General features: G+C 37.5%; 1 protein-coding gene across 1 annotated transcript in view; it reads right to left on the bottom strand.

The window, feature by feature from the left end:
* The window catches only part of LOC139127568 (uncharacterized), a 32,626-nt gene that overhangs the window by 5,538 nt on the left and 7,771 nt on the right, over window positions 1-19,317 (bottom strand). Inside the window, exons 3-6 of the mRNA XM_070693473.1 lie at window positions 18,736-18,783; window positions 16,218-16,411; window positions 2,502-2,799; window positions 1,790-1,946 (exon numbers count right to left, since the gene is read on the bottom strand). Coding sequence (XP_070549574.1) covers window positions 1,790-1,946; window positions 2,502-2,799; window positions 16,218-16,411; window positions 18,736-18,783 — 697 coding nt within the window. The remainder of the gene's footprint in view (window positions 1-1,789; window positions 1,947-2,501; window positions 2,800-16,217; window positions 16,412-18,735; window positions 18,784-19,317) is intronic.

Genomic DNA, 19,317 nt, shown 5'->3' with positions numbered 1-19,317 from the left:
ACCTTCATCGACAACTTAAATTGCGATATTTCCGACCAAAATTTGCACCTTCTCAGAAAAGTGTATCTGCAATTCCCATTCATTGTTGTCTTAAAGTTAAAGCAATTAAATTTATGTTTCAGACATACATTTAATTGCTCAAAAGTATATATTCTGTTATTAAGAAATATTGAAAAATCTACTTTTCAGGTAGTAGCACTCAGATGTATTCTAACTGGCCATTATATAAAATAAAAGATAAGAGTATTGCTTTCTCATATTTTCAGAATTCTTATCAGGATGAGAAAGGTGTCCCTATGCCAAAAATATGTTGTGACGATATGGATTCCAATATTGCAATACAATACAAGGCAGCGTGGTCTATTTTGCAAATAAATAAGACAACATAATCGCTTTTTCAATGTCAAGCCCACTTTTACGAAAGAGTAGATCATAAAATAGAGATCAGGAATAAATCAAACATTTATCAAATGATCAAATTTATCAAAAAATTATCAAATGTATTAAACAAATATAAAAGACGTAAATATAGCATATATATAGCATATCGGACACCGTAAGCTATGGTTAACGCGAATCATATACCACACAATAAAATGATAAAGAGCTATCAGAGAGAAAGTGGTTTCAGGTTCCGGACCAAGTTGCATCATTCGCACATGCGCGGGAATGATATCGACAAGGTATAAAAACGGCATTGCACCGGGAACACTTGAACGAGCTAAACGACACGCTCACCACACATTTCTATGGCATTTAACTGAGACAAAATCCAGCAAGATTCTCACAGCTATGTGACACAAACCCTCATCTAGCAGACTAGTCAAGGTCATGTAGCAGCGTGGATAAACTGCTACTGACGTGGTCACCAACAAATTCGACGTCGTCCGTGTCAAAATAACTTCGGGGTCACCAGGTATTCGGGACTCCCTAACAAAGTGGTGAATAATTTCATTTAAAATGAGACCTTAGAATTTTGCAAACAGCATTTGACCATTCGTAAGCACGTTTTTGGCTGCGTTCACTCGCTAGTGTTCTTGGGGACCTCTACAAGTTAGTCAAAATGAGAGTTCGAAAGTTGAAAATACGGTATACAAATCCAAAATTGAAGTTACTCAAAATGGGAGTTAGTCAAAAATGTGAGTCCAAATTGTTGAGTTCGAAAGTTGAAAATGGGGATTACGAATCCAAAATGCTGAGTACGAATCCAAAATGTTGAATTAGAATTTTGGCCTTGATTATTGAATCATTGAATTTGTGTAATTTGTGACATTACGACACATTATAAGACATGCCAAAGATTCTTTCATTCTAAATTATTGCTATCTCGAATTTTAATAGAATTATTAACCAGAGACGTTGACCAGAGACGATCTTTATTTTTGCCTAAAGTATAACAACATACAACTTAGTCTTAGATCTATGAGAAATGTTTGCCGGAGTGACATCTTCTCATCGTCGGTCTTCAAACAAAACTTTTGAAATTGTACAGGCCTTAAATTCAACACTACCAGGATGCCAGAACCAGGAGAACACGATTGGAACTTATTTGTGAGAATTGGATCATTATATTTTTCAAATTTCTGAAGAGTGTTTGGTTCCCTATTGCTGAATATTGCAGTTGCTCATAAAAACAAGTGCATTGCTTAAAGAGTAAAACAGATGACGTTACATTTGCAGATTAAACCGACATTAATTCACAATCCAATTATCCTACATTAGTTCCAATCATGTTTGAGACTCAATGCTGTGATTGGACAGGAAAAGTTCGAGAACTTCTATTACTTACCGTTGGTAAGTTAACCGTGTCAAAATCTTTGTATTGTCTTGTCTCTGCTGACCACGTGACAATACCTGTTAGTTCCTTTGCTACAGCGTTAGTGATTCGTTTCTTTTCTTCAGCTGTTTCGCCTGTTGGCTGCCCAGCATGGTATTCCCCATAAAATCTGAAACAGAACAAAGATATGTATACTATGTGACGATATCAGTTAGTTAGTGAAGGATTTTGGCAGTTTTAATTGTAATTGCTTTCAAAAATGGAAGCCATAAGACTCCTTGTTATTACAAAATTGGTGTCACTGTCGTCAGCTCAAAGTGCAGTTAGATATACATCAGCATACTATAGGTGTGACACTTTATCACTGCTCTGAGAGAGAGAGAGAGAGAGAGAGAGAGAGAGAGAGAGAGAGAGAGAGAGAGAGAGAGAGAGAGAGAGAGAGAGAGAGAGAGAGAGAGAGAGAGAGAGAGACAGACAGTCAGACAGACAGACAGACAGAGGCAAAGACACAGACAGACAGACAGACAGACAGACAGACAGACAGACAGACAGAAAAAAGGGTGTGGCAGTGTCACAGACAGACGTAAACGACAGCAGTAGACTGGTAGGGAGAGTGAAAAGCCGGAAAAGGCAGAGAATGAAAACAAGAAAGGCAAGGTCTCAGGTATAGGGAAAAAGTAGAAGTATCATGAGTGATTCTGTTGATTGATACTGTAATACCTACTTGTCAACCCATGCTAATGTACCATCTTTTAGCATCTTCCGCAAAATTCCGTACTCTGCGCCCTCAACGTCCAGTTTAAAGATGACATAATCTTCTTTGTTGACGTTTCGTTGAATCCACTGCGACAGGTCAACCGTAGGGATGACGTCATGTCTAGACAATTTTCTCCTACCGCCATCTTCTTTATCAACGCCTTCTTTTCCACTGACAAACAGGCTTCCACCTCCCCACTGCATATCCCGTCCAGCGTTCTTTTTCCCAGGAAACCACACTCCCTCGTTATACGCAGTCATATTACCTGTCATGATTTTTATGGTAAATAGAAATTCAAATTGTAAATTGAAACGCAAACGATTGCGGGTACAAAACAAACTTGTAAACGAATAAGGTTTTAGATTCTCGAAAATGTCAGCTATTGGCAAGAACGTGCTCCATGACCACATGTACAGGTCATGAGATATTTACTCTCTTACAGATATGAGAAAAGAAGTACATTACAAAAAAGATACCAATCTTTCAACTTTTTGACCCTCGTTTAAAGCTATAAATCTTGTCAACGACGCGCTCTGGAACTAAAAATAAAAATATGCGAAACGAAAACTTCGTTTTCAATTCACGATGAAATTTTATTTAACAGATATTTCGAAGATAAATTTGGGAAGTACAAAAAGTGATACAGGTATTTAGGTCAAACATTATTCCCTAAATCCGGTCCTCATAATTTTGACAGGGTGATAAAATGTGCATGTGAATATACTAAACTTGAGTATGTCGTCGAATGTTTTTTTTTTTTCTGCAAATTACCGATCACAGATGATAAATATGGTACATTGACGTACTTCCTTTACCACTGCAGTACAAATACCAAAAAGACTATGCCATAACTTTATGTTAATGAGCACTTGTTACCTTGCTTTCTTTTGTTTTTAGACAATTAGTATCTTATTGCCAACTCAAATCGTCTTCTACACAGTCAAAATGCATGCATACCCTGTCCGCAGTGATCTAAGTCAATACAGATATCAAAGTCAACATACAACTTATCAGATAACCGGAACAGACGACGAAAAATTCAAAAAAAATTATCGCCGTAATGGCGGCGTTTCCTTCTATGCAGCGATAGACAAAACAACTGTAACTAAATAAATACACATCCGCACACTATGTGTGGTCTTGTTAGGCCTCGCTTCTTTGCGCTTTGGTTCACTACGGGCCCGCGGATTTACAGCCTTAGCAACCCTGATATGTCTGCCGCTAAAATAAATTGATACACAGGTACCTGATGAGAATGGTCAACTGAGGTCATTATTCTACAGTCGACAGCAGAGGCCCTTCGTACAAACAAGAACTAAAAGACTAAATTATTATCAACATTAAAATCTACACCTGTTTTAATAGACACGTCTTGGTAACCCAAACTATTCTGGGGGTCTCATCCCGCCGCCCCAACACAGTCTAGGGAAGTCCCATTAAAGTCCCTTAGCAAGATGACGCGACACTAAGAAGAGCGATGCATCCTAGAGCAACTAATCTTTGAGGCAATTATAATGTTTTGAGACAAAGTCACGGAAAATATAATTATTCAAGGCTATGTAGACGTGGTATTCGAAGTCACTCCGTAGTAACGACTGTGAACCACGATATCAATGGCGTCTATGTCTAGGATCAGGTTATGGACAGGTATGATACAACTGACCCAGGATAGACAAGTCATAGTTCACACTCATGCATTACCAGCGATGTTTAAGGGTTGCAGAATGAGAGTCTCTCAGAGCAGTCTGGGTAACCAGGAATTAAACACAGGACAGAAAGTTTGAAATGGTAAAACTGGGACACGACTGAGAACAAGATGTTGTCGATTTGGAAGAGAACTCACATTAAGCCCCAGCGTTGTGCGCATGCGCTTACGGTGAAATGGCAAAGTCATCTATAAATGGATTGAATAATTTATTTTTTCACTTAATGCAATGCACGAGTCGCCATAACATGAACAATTCTCTGAACACCGTACCTATACTTTAAATCGAATTGATCAAATCAGTGGTTTTGAGGAATGTGCTCTTGTGCTGGATGTTCTAGGCTCGGCCGAAAAAAAATGTTTCCCTTTAAAACATTATTGGGGTTTTGAGTACCCCGGTGGTAAGTGATTAATACGTAGATTGCAAAGTTCATAAGTTTACGCTAATAATGACGATTTGGCACGCTAATCACGTTGTTGGGATGGTAGGAAGTGTCTTTTTGCTTGAAAAGTTATTCCTCAATTAACAAAAACCATCATGTTGTCTTTGTCAGCTCCTACCTCAACTGGAGACACATGTCCCTCATCAATATTAAAACTGGCACATTTAAGAGGAATTTGAAATGTGAGTACAGGTGATATTGACTCAGAAAATTCCCTTTAAGTTGATACGTTTTGAACTGATAAACAAATAATAGACATGTACAAACGTCTCTGTTACGCCCCAAACAGCAATTGTTAAAATCACTCTTTACGCCTTGGAGATCTGTTCTACCCTTCTGTCACATTGAGAGTTGCGCGTTGTACATATTTACCAGCAAGTTAAAGTTGCAGGTGGGCGTACCTAAAACGCCTACTCAATCAATTTTTTCGCCTTTTCAAAGTTCAGTTGACGGAGAATTTAAGTTTTTGGACCGGGGAAATAAATGTGAATTGCGACGTCTTCCTTTTAATAATTTACATACTTCCTAACTTTCTCACTCAGTAGTATTCCTCCAGTGACCGCGGCTGAACGATGATCGGTTGGGCTTGGGGTTCTGTACTGGATTAGTTTACGGACAGATACAACACTACTGATCTAGGATAAAACAGTCGTAGTTCACACTCACCACTACGGTGGGAATAGCCACTTCAATATAACATCGGACATGTTTAGGCTACATTTCCTATGACCTTGTCTCAAAACATGATAACTACATCATAGATCATTTAATACCATGATGCATTGCTCTTGTTCATATCAAGCAACCCAGACTGTGTAGGGGCGGCCAGCCACGCAGAACAATCAGGCCAACAGACAGTTAAATAAACAAGGGAAAGTTTAAAACGCAAGAAAAGGACAAGAATCTGGTTGAATAAAGATTCATTCACACTTCAAGTCAAGGAACATCAGTGCGCAACATTATATTGATCACGTCAGTGGTTTTGAGGAAAAGTTGAAAATACTGAAATTGACCTAAATGTTTAAAAGGCCACTTTCAAATAATTCAATCAAAAGGAAGGAAGAATCTCCAGTAGATATCTGCCCTAGTTACCAACAAACTAGACTATCTAGCTGTAAGCTATTTCGCGACTCCCATTTACCCTCAAACTTTGTTATATTCTCCCTCTCGAGTTCATGTGTTGTGTAACTAGCTTTTCAAATCTGGTAAATAAATAAAACCAATTAAAAAAATAATGAAGGGGTTTGAAATATTTCATTCTAAGGCATACGCATAAACAATCACATTTACTCATCTGTTTGACCTTCGATCAAATAGACGAAAACAGTCTGTAGGGAAGTCTAACAGCGACAGAAAAATATGGCAACATACGGCGAGGTAATAAATCACATCAAAACGAAATCGCAGAGCGGTTGTCATGGCCACTACAGATTTGCCTTAGTGTTTGCCAAAAGGCAAGTAAAACATGTTGATGACAGGTACAGCATAAGAATTCAACAAAAAAGTATGTCTTTAAAAATAAAAATTAACGGTCAAATCATCATTTCTTTCATTGAAATTTAGATTCGATCAGAGTGTTGAACACAATGACACGTAAAGTTAGCAGTAAGTAGAATGACCCTTCACAGTTAGGGTCAAAGAAGCCGATATTTGCCAGATGCACTGATGAAAATATCGGTAGGACACTTAACCTCCCTGGTTATGCTCACCTCTGTGATAAAAATGTTTCTCTTTAAAACATTAGAGGACATTTGAGTATCTCACACGCACCATAAGATAAGGAGAACACATTTGAAAAAAATCGGTAAGTTGCCATTTATTTTGACGAGTGGGCGAGCTGATAAAATAGTAAGGATGAGGGGTGAATTTTTGTTTTTTCAAACGTTAGTTCTTATTTAACAAATACCAATCTGTTGTCTTTGATAACTCTTACCACAACCTGAGAGGCATGTCAATCGCCAATTCTAAAAAATACCCCAAATAATACGGTGTTGCTCACATTTGATATGCATTGGTACATACTAGTATTGGTACCAAAGATAAACAATGGATGTTGTATCTCTCTGTTCAGTGTAGCAAAATTCTACGTTATTGTAACAATGATTTTTACACAGTGCAACCAGAAAAACAAGAATGACAAAAGCAAATAAGGTCTACAACTTATGTACTTGGGGTCAACTTAAATACATGCATATCAACTTCTATAGCAATGGGACTAGCAGATTCTACATACATTTGCACATGTCAATCAAAAAATCAGCCAGGGAAGGCTTGACAAAAAGAAAAGGTGGGAGAGGATCAGGTAAAAAAATAATTCTACCTCATCAATCTTCTACAACCCCCTGCATAAAGAGCTACGATGGCCAGATGATGTATTTACAATCTTGGGAATTTTTAGATGCTATCAGTGCTGTCATTCGTATGTAAACGGCACTTAAGTTAGTTACACAAGGTGACATGCGTTTCACTGTGGGGTAATTATGACATCTGGCATTATCCTGGATATAAATTTCCTATCAGTTCTTGTGTGTCTTACATTGCAAAGTTGCAAAAATTGGTCAACAATAAAAAATAACCTTAACTTTGTTTTCTGGATCAAATCTTGCTATAAATTGATAATAAATGTGACAAAATTATGTTCACAGCCTTCGCCGCTGTCTTACAACATATCCTGGATTGGTATAGGTCATTTAAGGTTACACACTGATAAAATTACCTAAGTTATAAAAATTTGGGGTTTCCCAACACTTTGAGCAGAAGATTTATCTAACTAATAACATCCTTCTGAACTATCAGACAAGTAGTTCACAGGAACAAGTTTTCTTGACCAAAATGACAAAATTGTCTAAAAATTACGTTTTCTTGGCCGAAAATGACAAAATTCTCTTAAACATAGGAATTTGCATATTTGAGGACAATTTCCACATATCCAACTATTGTCATCCCTGTGCATCTGTACATCTGTGCATCTGTGTCTCTAAAGCCCACTCAGTTGAATTTTTCGCCTTTCCAAATTTCACCCGAGGGTTAATCCAATTTTTTCGATCCTCGTAAATCTTACCCTGAAAATAACTGTAAACTTCGAGGGCGTCTGTTTACATAATTTACATTCTGCTAAAATTCCTCACTCAGTACTATTTCTCCACCTACCTTAGTTGAACACTGTTCGCTCAGTGTTAGGGTTAGGGTTATGTCTTGGATCAGTTCGGACTGGTTAGATACAGCTGACCCAGAATAAAACAAGTCATCGTTTAAACTCATCCCTACGAAGGGACGTCTAACATTTTAAATTACATTTCCCTTGGCTTTGTCTCAAAACACAATAAATAGATCGTAGATCGGTTGCTACAGGGTGTATCACTGTCGTTCCTACGCGCAATCTTGCCAAGAAACTTTTCACTGGGATTTTTCCAGACTGTGTAGGGGCGGCGAGATAAGAAGTCAGCAGAGCAATCAGGCTAACAGAGACTTAAATGTACGAGGGAAAGTTTAAAACGTTAGAAAGGGACAAGACAGAGAATTCAGGATTCAGGAACTCACACTTACCCCTAGCAATACGCGCATGCGCTTACGCCAACAATAGCAAAATAATCTGTGTAGCTAAAATGTTTAGGAAATATACAAGTCATGAGTCCCTATAAGACGAACAATTCAAGTCAAGGAATACCGGTGCCTAACATCAAGATTGATCTAAGCAGTAGTTTTGAGGAAAAAGGTGAAAATATAGTGACCATCAAACCAATTAAAAAGATAAGTACAGGGTGTTTGAAATACCCTAGTCCACGGCATACGCAAAAAAACAATCTCATTAGTTGGTCGGACCTCGATCAAATCGACGAAAAAAGTCTGTAGGGAAGTCTATGAGCAACCGAAAAACACGGCAACATACGACGAGATAATAAATCACATTCAAACGATATAACCGAGTGGTTGTCAGTTTGGCCCCCACGACGTTTGCGTCAGCGTTTGCCAAAACGCAAGTCAAACATGCTGATGACCGGTACAATATAAGAATTCAACAAAAATCTATTTTCAATAGCCAAAATTCATACTCAAATTTTTCATCGGAATTTCGATTAGATCCGACAGTTGTAAAAAAATGATATGTAAAGCTGGTAGTAAGTCGGGTGACCCTTCACAGTTAGGGTCAAAGAAGACGTTAAATATTTACTAGATGCACTGATGAAATATATTCGTAGGACTCTTAACCTCACCCTATAAAAAATCCCTTTAAACAATTAGAGGGCATTTGAGTATCTCAGGCGCGCCGTATGATAATTACTAGATGGCAAAATAAGTGTGCGATTATATTGATTACGCACGCAGATGAAATAGTAAGGAGGGGGGAAGTGTTTTTTTTTGTTTTTAAAAAGTAAGCAGTTATTTAACAAAATGTTACTTTTGTCTGTGTTAGCTCTCGCCTCAACTTTAAGGCATGTCCACTATCAGATAATTTGCCATCACAATTTTAATTTCGTAAATATGCAGATGATAACTAACCGTACAGGGTCTTTACATACATCAATATTCCGACAGCAATTTATCGGAATGTAGACTGTCTGGTTGTTGCAAAAGATAGAACGAAACCCAAGAAATTTCGACTTAATGATGGCAAAACAGAAATCATCCTAATTCGTTCACGATTTGATAACTCAAAAACCACCATTGACAGCTTTCGATCATGCTCAGTTCAACCAGCAGACATTGTAACATTTTCAATGTCTGCTAGTTGAATGGTTGAATGCATTGTTGCAGCTCAGGTACATGTATGCTGTCCAGTCGAAAACATATTACTACTTTAATTATTCTTCAATGCGAATTCACATATTTATAAATGTACAATGGCCGTCAGTCTTGCCAATCTTGTAATGGCCACAGGGTGTGGCTAATCTCAAAAGTTAGTAAAGCAGATAAGTGTGGTATTTCGGAAAAATATTTCATTTTATGATACAAACATGAAACTGTGCAGAAACCATCAATGGTGTATCACTTAGTTACAAAATAACGCTAGACACCAGAAAATCCAAGATGGCGGCCGTATGGCAGCCATTTTCAAATATGGCTGCCGAGAAAATATTTTAAGATATAAAAAGCACAATCTATTACCGATTTCAGTGGTTTCTGTGACAAATTGTATGTTTGTATGTGCCTGAGACTGTTTTTGCAGGTCTTAAGGCATATTTTGTGATTTGTCCATCAAAGATGGCGGCCTTATGGCGGCCATTTTCCAATATGGCTTTCATGCAAATCCATATACTAGATTTTAGGCATATAATGCACAATTTATCATCAATTTCAATGATTTTTGTGTGAAATTGCATGTTTTATGTGCATGAAACTACTATTGCATGCTTTAAAGGTATATATTTTTTATTTTGTCATCAAAGATGGCAGCTGCATGGCGACCGTGGGCTTCCAAGCAAATCCATATACCACATTAATGGCATAAAAAGTACAGTTTATTACCATTTAAGTGGTGTTGTATTAAATTCTACGTACCTTATGTGCCTGGGACTGTTCATGCCGGTTTAAAAGGAATATTTTGTGATTTTGTTCATCTAAGATGACGCGTACGGCCGTATGGTGGCCTTTTTCCAACATGACTTCTAAGCAAATCTATATACCATATTTTAAGGTATAAAATGCAGAATTCTTTATAGATTAAAGTGAATTTAGAGTCAATGTCGAATTGTTTGTTTCCATGTGCCTGAGACTGTTCTTTCAGGTTTCAAAAGTGTATTTTGTAATTCCGTTCGTCTCCTAAAATTTAACTATTGAACTAGCACCTATCGAACCATAGCCAACTTTCAAAAAAACTGTTGTGTACTTTTTCAGACCTAATACTAAAACTTTATTTTGTCAACATTAGCATGTTATTACTTTAGGCAGACCAACTTCAAAGTACGGTACTGTGCAAATTAGACCACTGCGATAATACCCACACCTACCAGCACATTCTATATTAAACAGCCGCATTTTGTCAACTCTTGACAACTTTAAGGGAGATGGAGCTGTCCGATAGATGCACTAAGTGTCACCTTGTCATGCCCATGCCCTGTCTCTTGATGTAGGTGTATTTGGCAAATTATACATTTCCCGTCCCCATATATGACCTGCCTAATATGCATCACCTTTGACATGTTGTATGAGAGTCAACTGAATTGGAGGAATTAAATTGTTTGACCATTGCTGCTTGCAAATAGGTCCACTCTTGCATCACTCATATGTGTAGCTGTGATGGATCTACCATGCATATATTCAATAAACGTTTCTAAAACTGTAAGGCCCTCATCATTGGCTGATGCCAGTTCTTGAGTGTGTGTTCTAAAGATGTCAGACTATATTCTCAAAGACATTCCGTGCGTACCATGCAGATTTATTTCCCTTTCCTCGGAAAGCAGATACAGTGTGAAAACAGGAAGTGAAGGCAACTTCACACATTGTTTCTATCTTCCTTAGTGATATGGTATGACAACGGCAAACATGGTAAGACACTAGTGAATCGATAGTGCTTTGACCCTCGTCATGAGATGTGGCTCCCCGGTAAAACGGTTGTATGTTTATGTGATTCGTCTAAACGGTGTTTCAGGATGAAAGTGGGGTCCCTTTATCATGGAATGGTTTTTGTATCCCCGCATATTAAGTTAGATGGTAGTCATTGTTTATTAAAGACAGCTGCTAGAATCGCTATGTTGTGCTCTGGCTGTTGCATGGTTTGTTGCTCGGACCGTTCATTTAAACTGCCCCCGTGCTGGATTTTTTTAGTCCTTTTTATATACTGTAATAGGTTTTTTCTGGAAAATTGTTGCCAGTGTTTGATTGCCCTATTTTCCAGTTTCTTATCAAACCCATTGATTGATTAGGATGCTTTTGCGGCTGTTGTGTAGATAAGTTAAGTTGTTATGTCATTACTCTTATCTTTGTCAATAACGTTTAGCGAAAATATTGACCAAACGGCAAAACCAGGCAAAAACGATAGGAAGGGAGCTCTTTAACAAAATTCATGGAAGCAAGGTAAGCTAGCTTTCAAAGACAAGAAAATATAATGTTCTCTTCACTCAAAAATAAAACCAAACGGCTTTATAATATAAAGGTCACCAAATCCTTCAAAAAGAGAACTACCGTTGCACTAAACCATGTATCCGGCACAACATACACAAAGACATAAACACAAACAGAAAACTCAACAAACGGAAAAAATCTTCTTAAACAAAGAAAGCAAAAAACAATAACTATAAAAAAAGTACACGAAGCCCGCAAAAAAGGAAAGGTTAAATAAAATAAAAGGAAATGAGAAAGAACCTCAGATTCATCAAAAACCTTTCAAATTAAATGTTAAAAGCTGTTACATCAAAGCATTAAGCAAAGGCTTGGATTATATACGCATTCCAAATTGCCCTCAAAGAAAAACTCTCGTACGAGACACAAACATATTGATGCACATCATGAGATTGAGTTACCAGTATATCATGAGAAACAGTCAATCAATCAGACATCCGTTCAAAGATAAATCCACGGGGACACCAGTGACAATGAATAGGCTGAAACTGGAAACCTATCTGGAAGCAACTAAGATCATTATATAGGGAAAATTCCTTAGTTTTGAAACCCATATCAGAAACAACATGACTCGAGCAGAAACGACTCCTCTGAACAATCTGTCATAAAAACAAACACATCGCAATAAAGCTTTCGATAAAGGAAGAGACAAAGCAAATGTGAATACGATAGACAACATTAAGGAAAATAAAAGAGAGCTTCAAAATACAAACTATTACATTAAAGCAATACATGGCGACATTAACAATATGGTGGACATGGAAAGACTTGAAAACATATGCGACAAGAAAATCATTGAGGGGCAGTTTTCAGCTCCTCTTTCACACAACCAAACAAATATGTACACCACAATGGTATCTTCTACCAAAATTCACAAAACCTCACCAGAAGGAACAATCTTTATCGGATGCCTTATGCAGCCAACAAACCAAATCTCAGAATTTCTAGACTCTTTCATGAAAACAATAGTCAAAAGGGACCATCAACAAAGGACACAGAAGGCTTCTTTAACAAGCTAGAATCAATAAAAATACAAGAAACCCCTATTCCTATAACATTAGACGTGGTGTAAATGTACACTACAAAAATGCCACAAAAAGGAAGCTATAAATGCAGTGATCGTGGCGATGGACTCTAAAATACGACCACCCAACAAAAACGATTTCAAAAAACCCACAAAAGCCTGCATAAAAGCCCCACTGTCGATTATTCTCAAACAATTATTTGAGTTCAACGGAGAATACTAAAAACAAATCTGTGGAGGCAGAATGGGTTCAACAGCCGCACCAGATGCAACACCCTGCACCCTACATTCAAATTCATATTTGAGCATTCTATCGACAAAATACCTTGACTTAGTGGTCTTCAAATATCGGAAAATCCTAGCTAATTTGTATTTTTAGTACCAAACTTTGCACGGTGACCCATAATTTCTATTTTGACTTATAATTTGTTACAGAATGTTCGAAAGTTTGAGCAAAAGTGTGTCCTTCATTTTGAGGCACATACTCTACCAAATCTGGCTGTCGGCAGACATAAAAATCTTTGTGTATTTCTGTGTATGCCATTATAATATTTAACTTGTGCTTTGAGCAAACACTCATGTGAAAGTAATTTCACTATCTTGGCAACCTCCTGCAATTTAGTATCATCTAGTGTTTCTTGACTAGACTCAAATCTATAATTTATAGCATTCGTAACTTCGAGTGTTTGTTTGGGTTTTGCCGAGCCTCATACTCATACGTATACGCCTAAATTAAAACATGTCTAAACTCTACTGTTCTATAGTCAACAGATACAAAACCTTTAGCCTCGGTAGTTGCCTGAAATTCATGGAAGTAGGTCCAACGTCATTTAAGGTCATCAAAACGGTTACCCAAGAGATAGGTGCCTTGCAAGTCAATATGCCAAAGAAACTTTATCTGTAGCCATTGGAGATACAAGAACGTTCGGTAAAGGTCAACCAAGGTGATATCCAACTTTAGTAGAGTAGGTTAATGTTCAACAGAGAACAAACATCTAACCTTTGGAGCTGCTGAGATATGTAAATGAAGGTACATTATCATCTAAGGTCATTCAAGAGACTTGGCAAAAACGTGTTTCAAACAACAAGACCCGTATAAATGTATTTCGTAAACATGCAGTACCCAATTTAATTAGATTTTAGCAAAATTTAACATACATGTTAGCATTTACACAAAGTATGATTTTGGCAAAAGTTAAACTCAAAAACAATGTTGATACAGGAGAAGAAGAGTCTTAAAATACTACTTTTGTTGGTTTTTATGTGAACCAAGTAAGCTTTGTCACCTACAAATCAAGTAAGAGCAGTGAGAGCCATACCCAGTTGGCTTTGCTGCCTAACCCCCCAAAAAAAACTTTAGTAAAAGATAAAGGGTCTCCCTGCTAAGTGGGGCTTTGGCCCCAAAATATCTCAGAGATAAAGGTTACAACGAATAGAATGTTTTCGGCATCACGGCTCACACAAAGCAAACAGATATATAATTTTGGACCAGTATAAGGGACACTTAAGTATCTAAACCCGAAAGGATCATGAATTCAATGATTTGCGGCCGATTTTCACCGAAAGGTCGTCTTTTATCAAACGAAACCAACATTTTGTCTAGGATTGAACACCAACAGAGGGTGACTCACCCCACCGGCATATCATGGTCACTGTTGACTGTAATTACACTGAATAAGATTCATGTGTATTTTGAATTTTCCCGACGATGGTTTCCAACGGATTCGAACTCACAATATACGGCACCCAGTCGCCTAGTAGAAAAGCCACAGAAAAAACCGCTCGGCCCAATCCCCCTTCTTAAAAGATTGGTTCAATAACCGAGCTATTTTATTGCACACAAACTTTATAGTGGTAATAAAAGCGGAAACTAACTGGGACATCAACGGCTGTAATTCACGGCGACTATCTCATTCTTATCTGCGTTCAAATTAATTCGGTTAACCAAACATGTGCCTTACTGTCACACAGAGGGGACAAACTAGGATACTGCGAAACTTCAGTTTGAGGGCATATCAGGTGTAAATGTTAAAACGACAGAAATGTCAAGAATTTCAAACTTAAACTGAAATTTACAACAACAAAGATGGCTTTACATAGAATGTGACAACATTTAGTGAACATATAAATGATCGTCAGTGCAAAAACATGAAATAGAGTAGATCATTACAGAGATAGATCATACTCAAATGAAAATTCTTTCAAAAAAGGCCAAAAAACAAAAAAGGCCAAAAAACAAAACAAAAACAAAACTATGGATACTATTCTGTTGTGAAAAGAATTCACATTTTAGAACATAAGGTCAAACAGGACCTCACAGAGAACTCGTGTGGGTTTGAAATAGACGAAACATTAAAGAATGTGTTCAGATCACCATCCTAACAAAGGCCAGGATTCATAATTTTAACAGCTATCTTGAATCAAAAATGAATTAGCTAACAGAACTGATATGCAACCTGAAAGTAGGCATTCTAGCTTACCTACTCGAAACTGTCAACGTCCATGCGGTCAGCTGATTCAGGTTCTTATGTAAGTAACATTGAAACTGCAATTTTAAGGCCTAATAAGCCGTATAGGTCACAAAGATTCTTGATAGTTTCAACTTTTAAATTATATTAAATACTGGAATACATATCATATAACTCTGCCGGAACATGTCTGTTATTCATCTTGATAACACTTCTGTATTCCTGAACGTGATTTCAATTTATACTTGAATTGAATTTCGATACCATATTCGCAATGTTTCGAGAATTTGATTTCGTTTGGATTTCGTGTCTTGCCTTGTGCTGCCAGTGCTAAAGACTCGTAATTTACACGTTTGCAGTTTGCAGCTCCGTGTAATAGTAAGGCTAGCGATTTTCGGCTTATCAGAGGCAAGATCATTTGCCACGGAAGGCGAGTTATATCTCGTTATCTTTTGGCCTTTTCACCTTTTAAGAACTTATCATCGAAGCATATTAATCTACTTGATTGATAAATGTACTCCCAGAATTAATATATCTTTTTGCTATGAGATGTTGTTAATATATGTCAGCTTCCTAAACGATGTGTTGGCAGAAAGCAGCCGCCAAAAATTTATGATACATATTTTGCTCACTTAGTTTTCATTTTGACGTGTGTGTAGTAAACATTTAAGGGAGGCTAATATGTTTTAATCACAGATCGCTGAAACTTGTACGTATAGTTTTGTTTCAGTATATCGGAAGACCTCGTCAGAGCACTCATATTCATTTGCATCGAACACAGAGTAGATTTAATGAAATGAAAGGCGCTTTGTTGGCCGTGTTGAGGTCGAGGGTCAATACGTGCTACATATGGTGATAATTTAAATCTGCATATGAATGCAAAGTATGATAAGCTTATTTTTTCACAATGTCGCACCTTGACGAGGGGTGGGTAAGACTTGATGACCCATTTAAGGTCAGCTAGGATAAAGTTGATCAACTCACCGTTCTTGTCAGCAACGCCAACAGGGCAGTGAAGTATGTGACCTTTGTCCCGGTAATACGCAAAATATGGTGCCAGTCCTGCATCAATCTCAAATGAGTGAATGATGTAATCTTTTGCATCCGGGTATGTTTCCCTAAAAAGATTGACTGTTGAAGCTACATTTGCACCGCAGTCTAGCAATATTTTTCTTGGTCTTCAACCATGAGAGAGAGAGAGAGAGAGAGAGAGATCACAATATAAATACCGGAAACCTGTCAATTCTTCGCTAGTGTTGTTTTGTCTATGCCCATTTTGACCTGCCTACAGTGCAAATGTTCATTTCTCGTTAGATGTTTTCCTATGCCCTGTTCGACGATATGGATACAACATGACATAATTTTGCCACGAATATGAGGTTCTATTTGTCACGATTGTTCATAGTGTAACCATTTATTGAATGTGTTTACATATGGAAGGTAATATCACACTAACATCAGTTGTTTCCGAATAATACAGGACCAATCTTCAGTACGGAACAATCATATTTATTAACAAGGGCCCCCTAGCTTCGAGGAAGCAGCGTAGAATCCCACAGCTTTGTGACCTTATTCAGCTCAAGGCCTGCACTTTGTGGCCTTGCCAGGCTGGCAAAATTACGTTTTACATTCAATTAATTAGATGGAAATAGGTGAAAAAATTCATCATCAAAAATGGTAAACCAGAGGTGTCATGACCAAGAATGCGACAAAAGATGGTAGGTAGCTTCAAATTTCGTTTATTAATTTTGGGACAACACGTAAAATGAATAAACTCTTATCAACTCATTGACAACTAGAATGTCAAGTCGTTACTTTGTCGCTGATATCCCGACAATTGTATTGTTGTGCAGAGTTTAATATTTGGAAATAAGACATTTTCATCTCTCACAATCTCTGACAAAACACGGTATCCTTTTCACTCGTTATCCCATTGCTTTTTTCAATTTTACTCAATTTTTATCAATCCATCCATCTTACGGCGAGAAAACCCTACCACATGATAAGATACACACTACCTATATTCCAATTGTGCAATGACGATTAGAGTGCCTTGCTCGAGGGCCCAACACCATGCTCTAGGTCAAACTGACTATCTTTCAACTGACTGGCCTTAACTTACAATTTACCGTGCCTTTTCATTCTTCTTTAGTTAGTCTGATACTTTAACCGCTACCCTATTATGCAACCATTGTTTTAGCATAAGGTAAACATACTCTTAGAATGATTTTGCCCTTTTAGTTGAAACATCTTCTTATCTTGTAGCCTATTCAATTCGATAAAGTGCTTTTGATTGCATCAAGATCTATATAATAATGGGAAATTTGTTTATGGAAACCGACTGCACTCGTTCGCGCGGTAACTTTCAAAATGGATATGTTGTTTTTTTTCGGATGATGCAACTGACGCAACTGACGAAAGTTCATAATTAAATATGTTGGTCAAGATTATATATTTGGCGAAAACATCACATTTCTTGCAAATTACACCCGTGGCCACTTTAGTGTTGATCAAGGCTACTTGAAACAGACAGAAATTCTGTTTGTACAAAGGCAAAACTAGCTCTGTCTGGGGTTGTAAATGGGAGTTTACGATAATGGCACCCTGTGGTCAAGGCTGAGATACCATGTAACATTACCATATGCTGGTCCTTGTACAAGTCTTGTTTATTACAATTTCCCCAGACACACTGTCTGCATGGGACATACAATTTTACTTGATGCTATAGCAGTGAGCTCATAAAAGTGTGTTGCCTCAACAAACTAATTATCGAGTAGGCTTTTATGAATGGAAGTGGTATCTTATGTCTAAATTTTTAAGACAGAGTGCCAATCGTTAGCTCTCATTTAGAACCCTTGGCAGGGTCTCTTTTGTCTTTATACAAGCAGAATTTCTGTCTGTGTCAAGTAGGCTTAATCAACACTTAAGTGGCCAAGGGTGTATATCCGATAGCTTTTAAATCTGCTCTCTAGCCATGGTCTTCATGGTGGAATTTGATTTTGAAATAATTACAAACTATGCATATGTACGTTTTTTCGCTATGTTTACATAAAAATGAAGGCAACCGATTGAAATGCCTTTTCTGTAATTGTCTCATCAAGATAAGGTTATGAGATCCATGTTTACAATCTCCAACCAACAAATTTAAACCTATATGACGGCAGGTGTACAATAATTGTGCCGTTATATCTGATTTTCCATAAATAACACAAAATCAAAACATTTTTTTCTCTTTACTCGCAGTTCGATTGATTTTGTAAATGCTCTGAACTTTACTAACAAACATTTTTTTAAATAGAGTTTAGCTCATTAGCCAGTTAAGGGTCAATCAGATTCAACAGAGGCTTGACAATGTGATAATCCGTCTTGAATCCCAATCATTTACTACATTTGCTGAATGCTATGACTGTTGTTACTGCATACAGTGGGCCCTACCAGTCTTACACAGCTAAGCCTTGAGTGTCAATCGTTCAAACTTTGAATGCTGGTTTTCATTCCTTACCCCTTTCGTTCCACTGCTGGTTGTTTTCCATCCGGTCCTTCTGCAAAGCTGATGAAACAAAAGAGTACAAGCAATCATAATATTTTTTTTCATAACAAAATTTAAAGTAAAAATATTTCACTCAACACCATGCAGTGAAGTTAATGAAAGGATGTATCTAAACGAGCAGCTTTATAGACTATGTGCCTGTAGCTTGGGAATTCACAGGAAGGGATAATGAGGCACAGGGGTTGGATATGAACTGCAGGCAGATTACTTATGATTCGCGCCCGTTGAGTTGTAAACATACAGTAAGCTACTCTGAGCAAACTCCGATGTCGTCATGCGTGTGAGAGGCTCCCTATCTTTGCTGCTATGACATCAGAAACTTTGTCAGGCGACCTATGCCCTTGCTACGCTATTGATGGATGGCAAGCTTGAAGACATTGCACAAAGTTTGCTGCCACTATGGTACTTGAAATATTGGAGTAAGAATCACAAAACCTGCCAAAACAGTCTGTCACCGTAGAACCAATATGACCCCATATGTTCCAAAGACGAATCAAAAGCTTTGATACTACTCACTGTTCACTGCAATGATTT

The sequence above is a fragment of the Ptychodera flava genome, unplaced genomic scaffold (assembly GCF_041260155.1).
Source record: "Ptychodera flava strain L36383 unplaced genomic scaffold, AS_Pfla_20210202 Scaffold_33__1_contigs__length_2856901_pilon, whole genome shotgun sequence".
Classification (NCBI taxonomy): Eukaryota; Metazoa; Hemichordata; class Enteropneusta; family Ptychoderidae; genus Ptychodera; species Ptychodera flava.
This window is presented reverse-complemented; position numbering and strand designations above follow the sequence as displayed.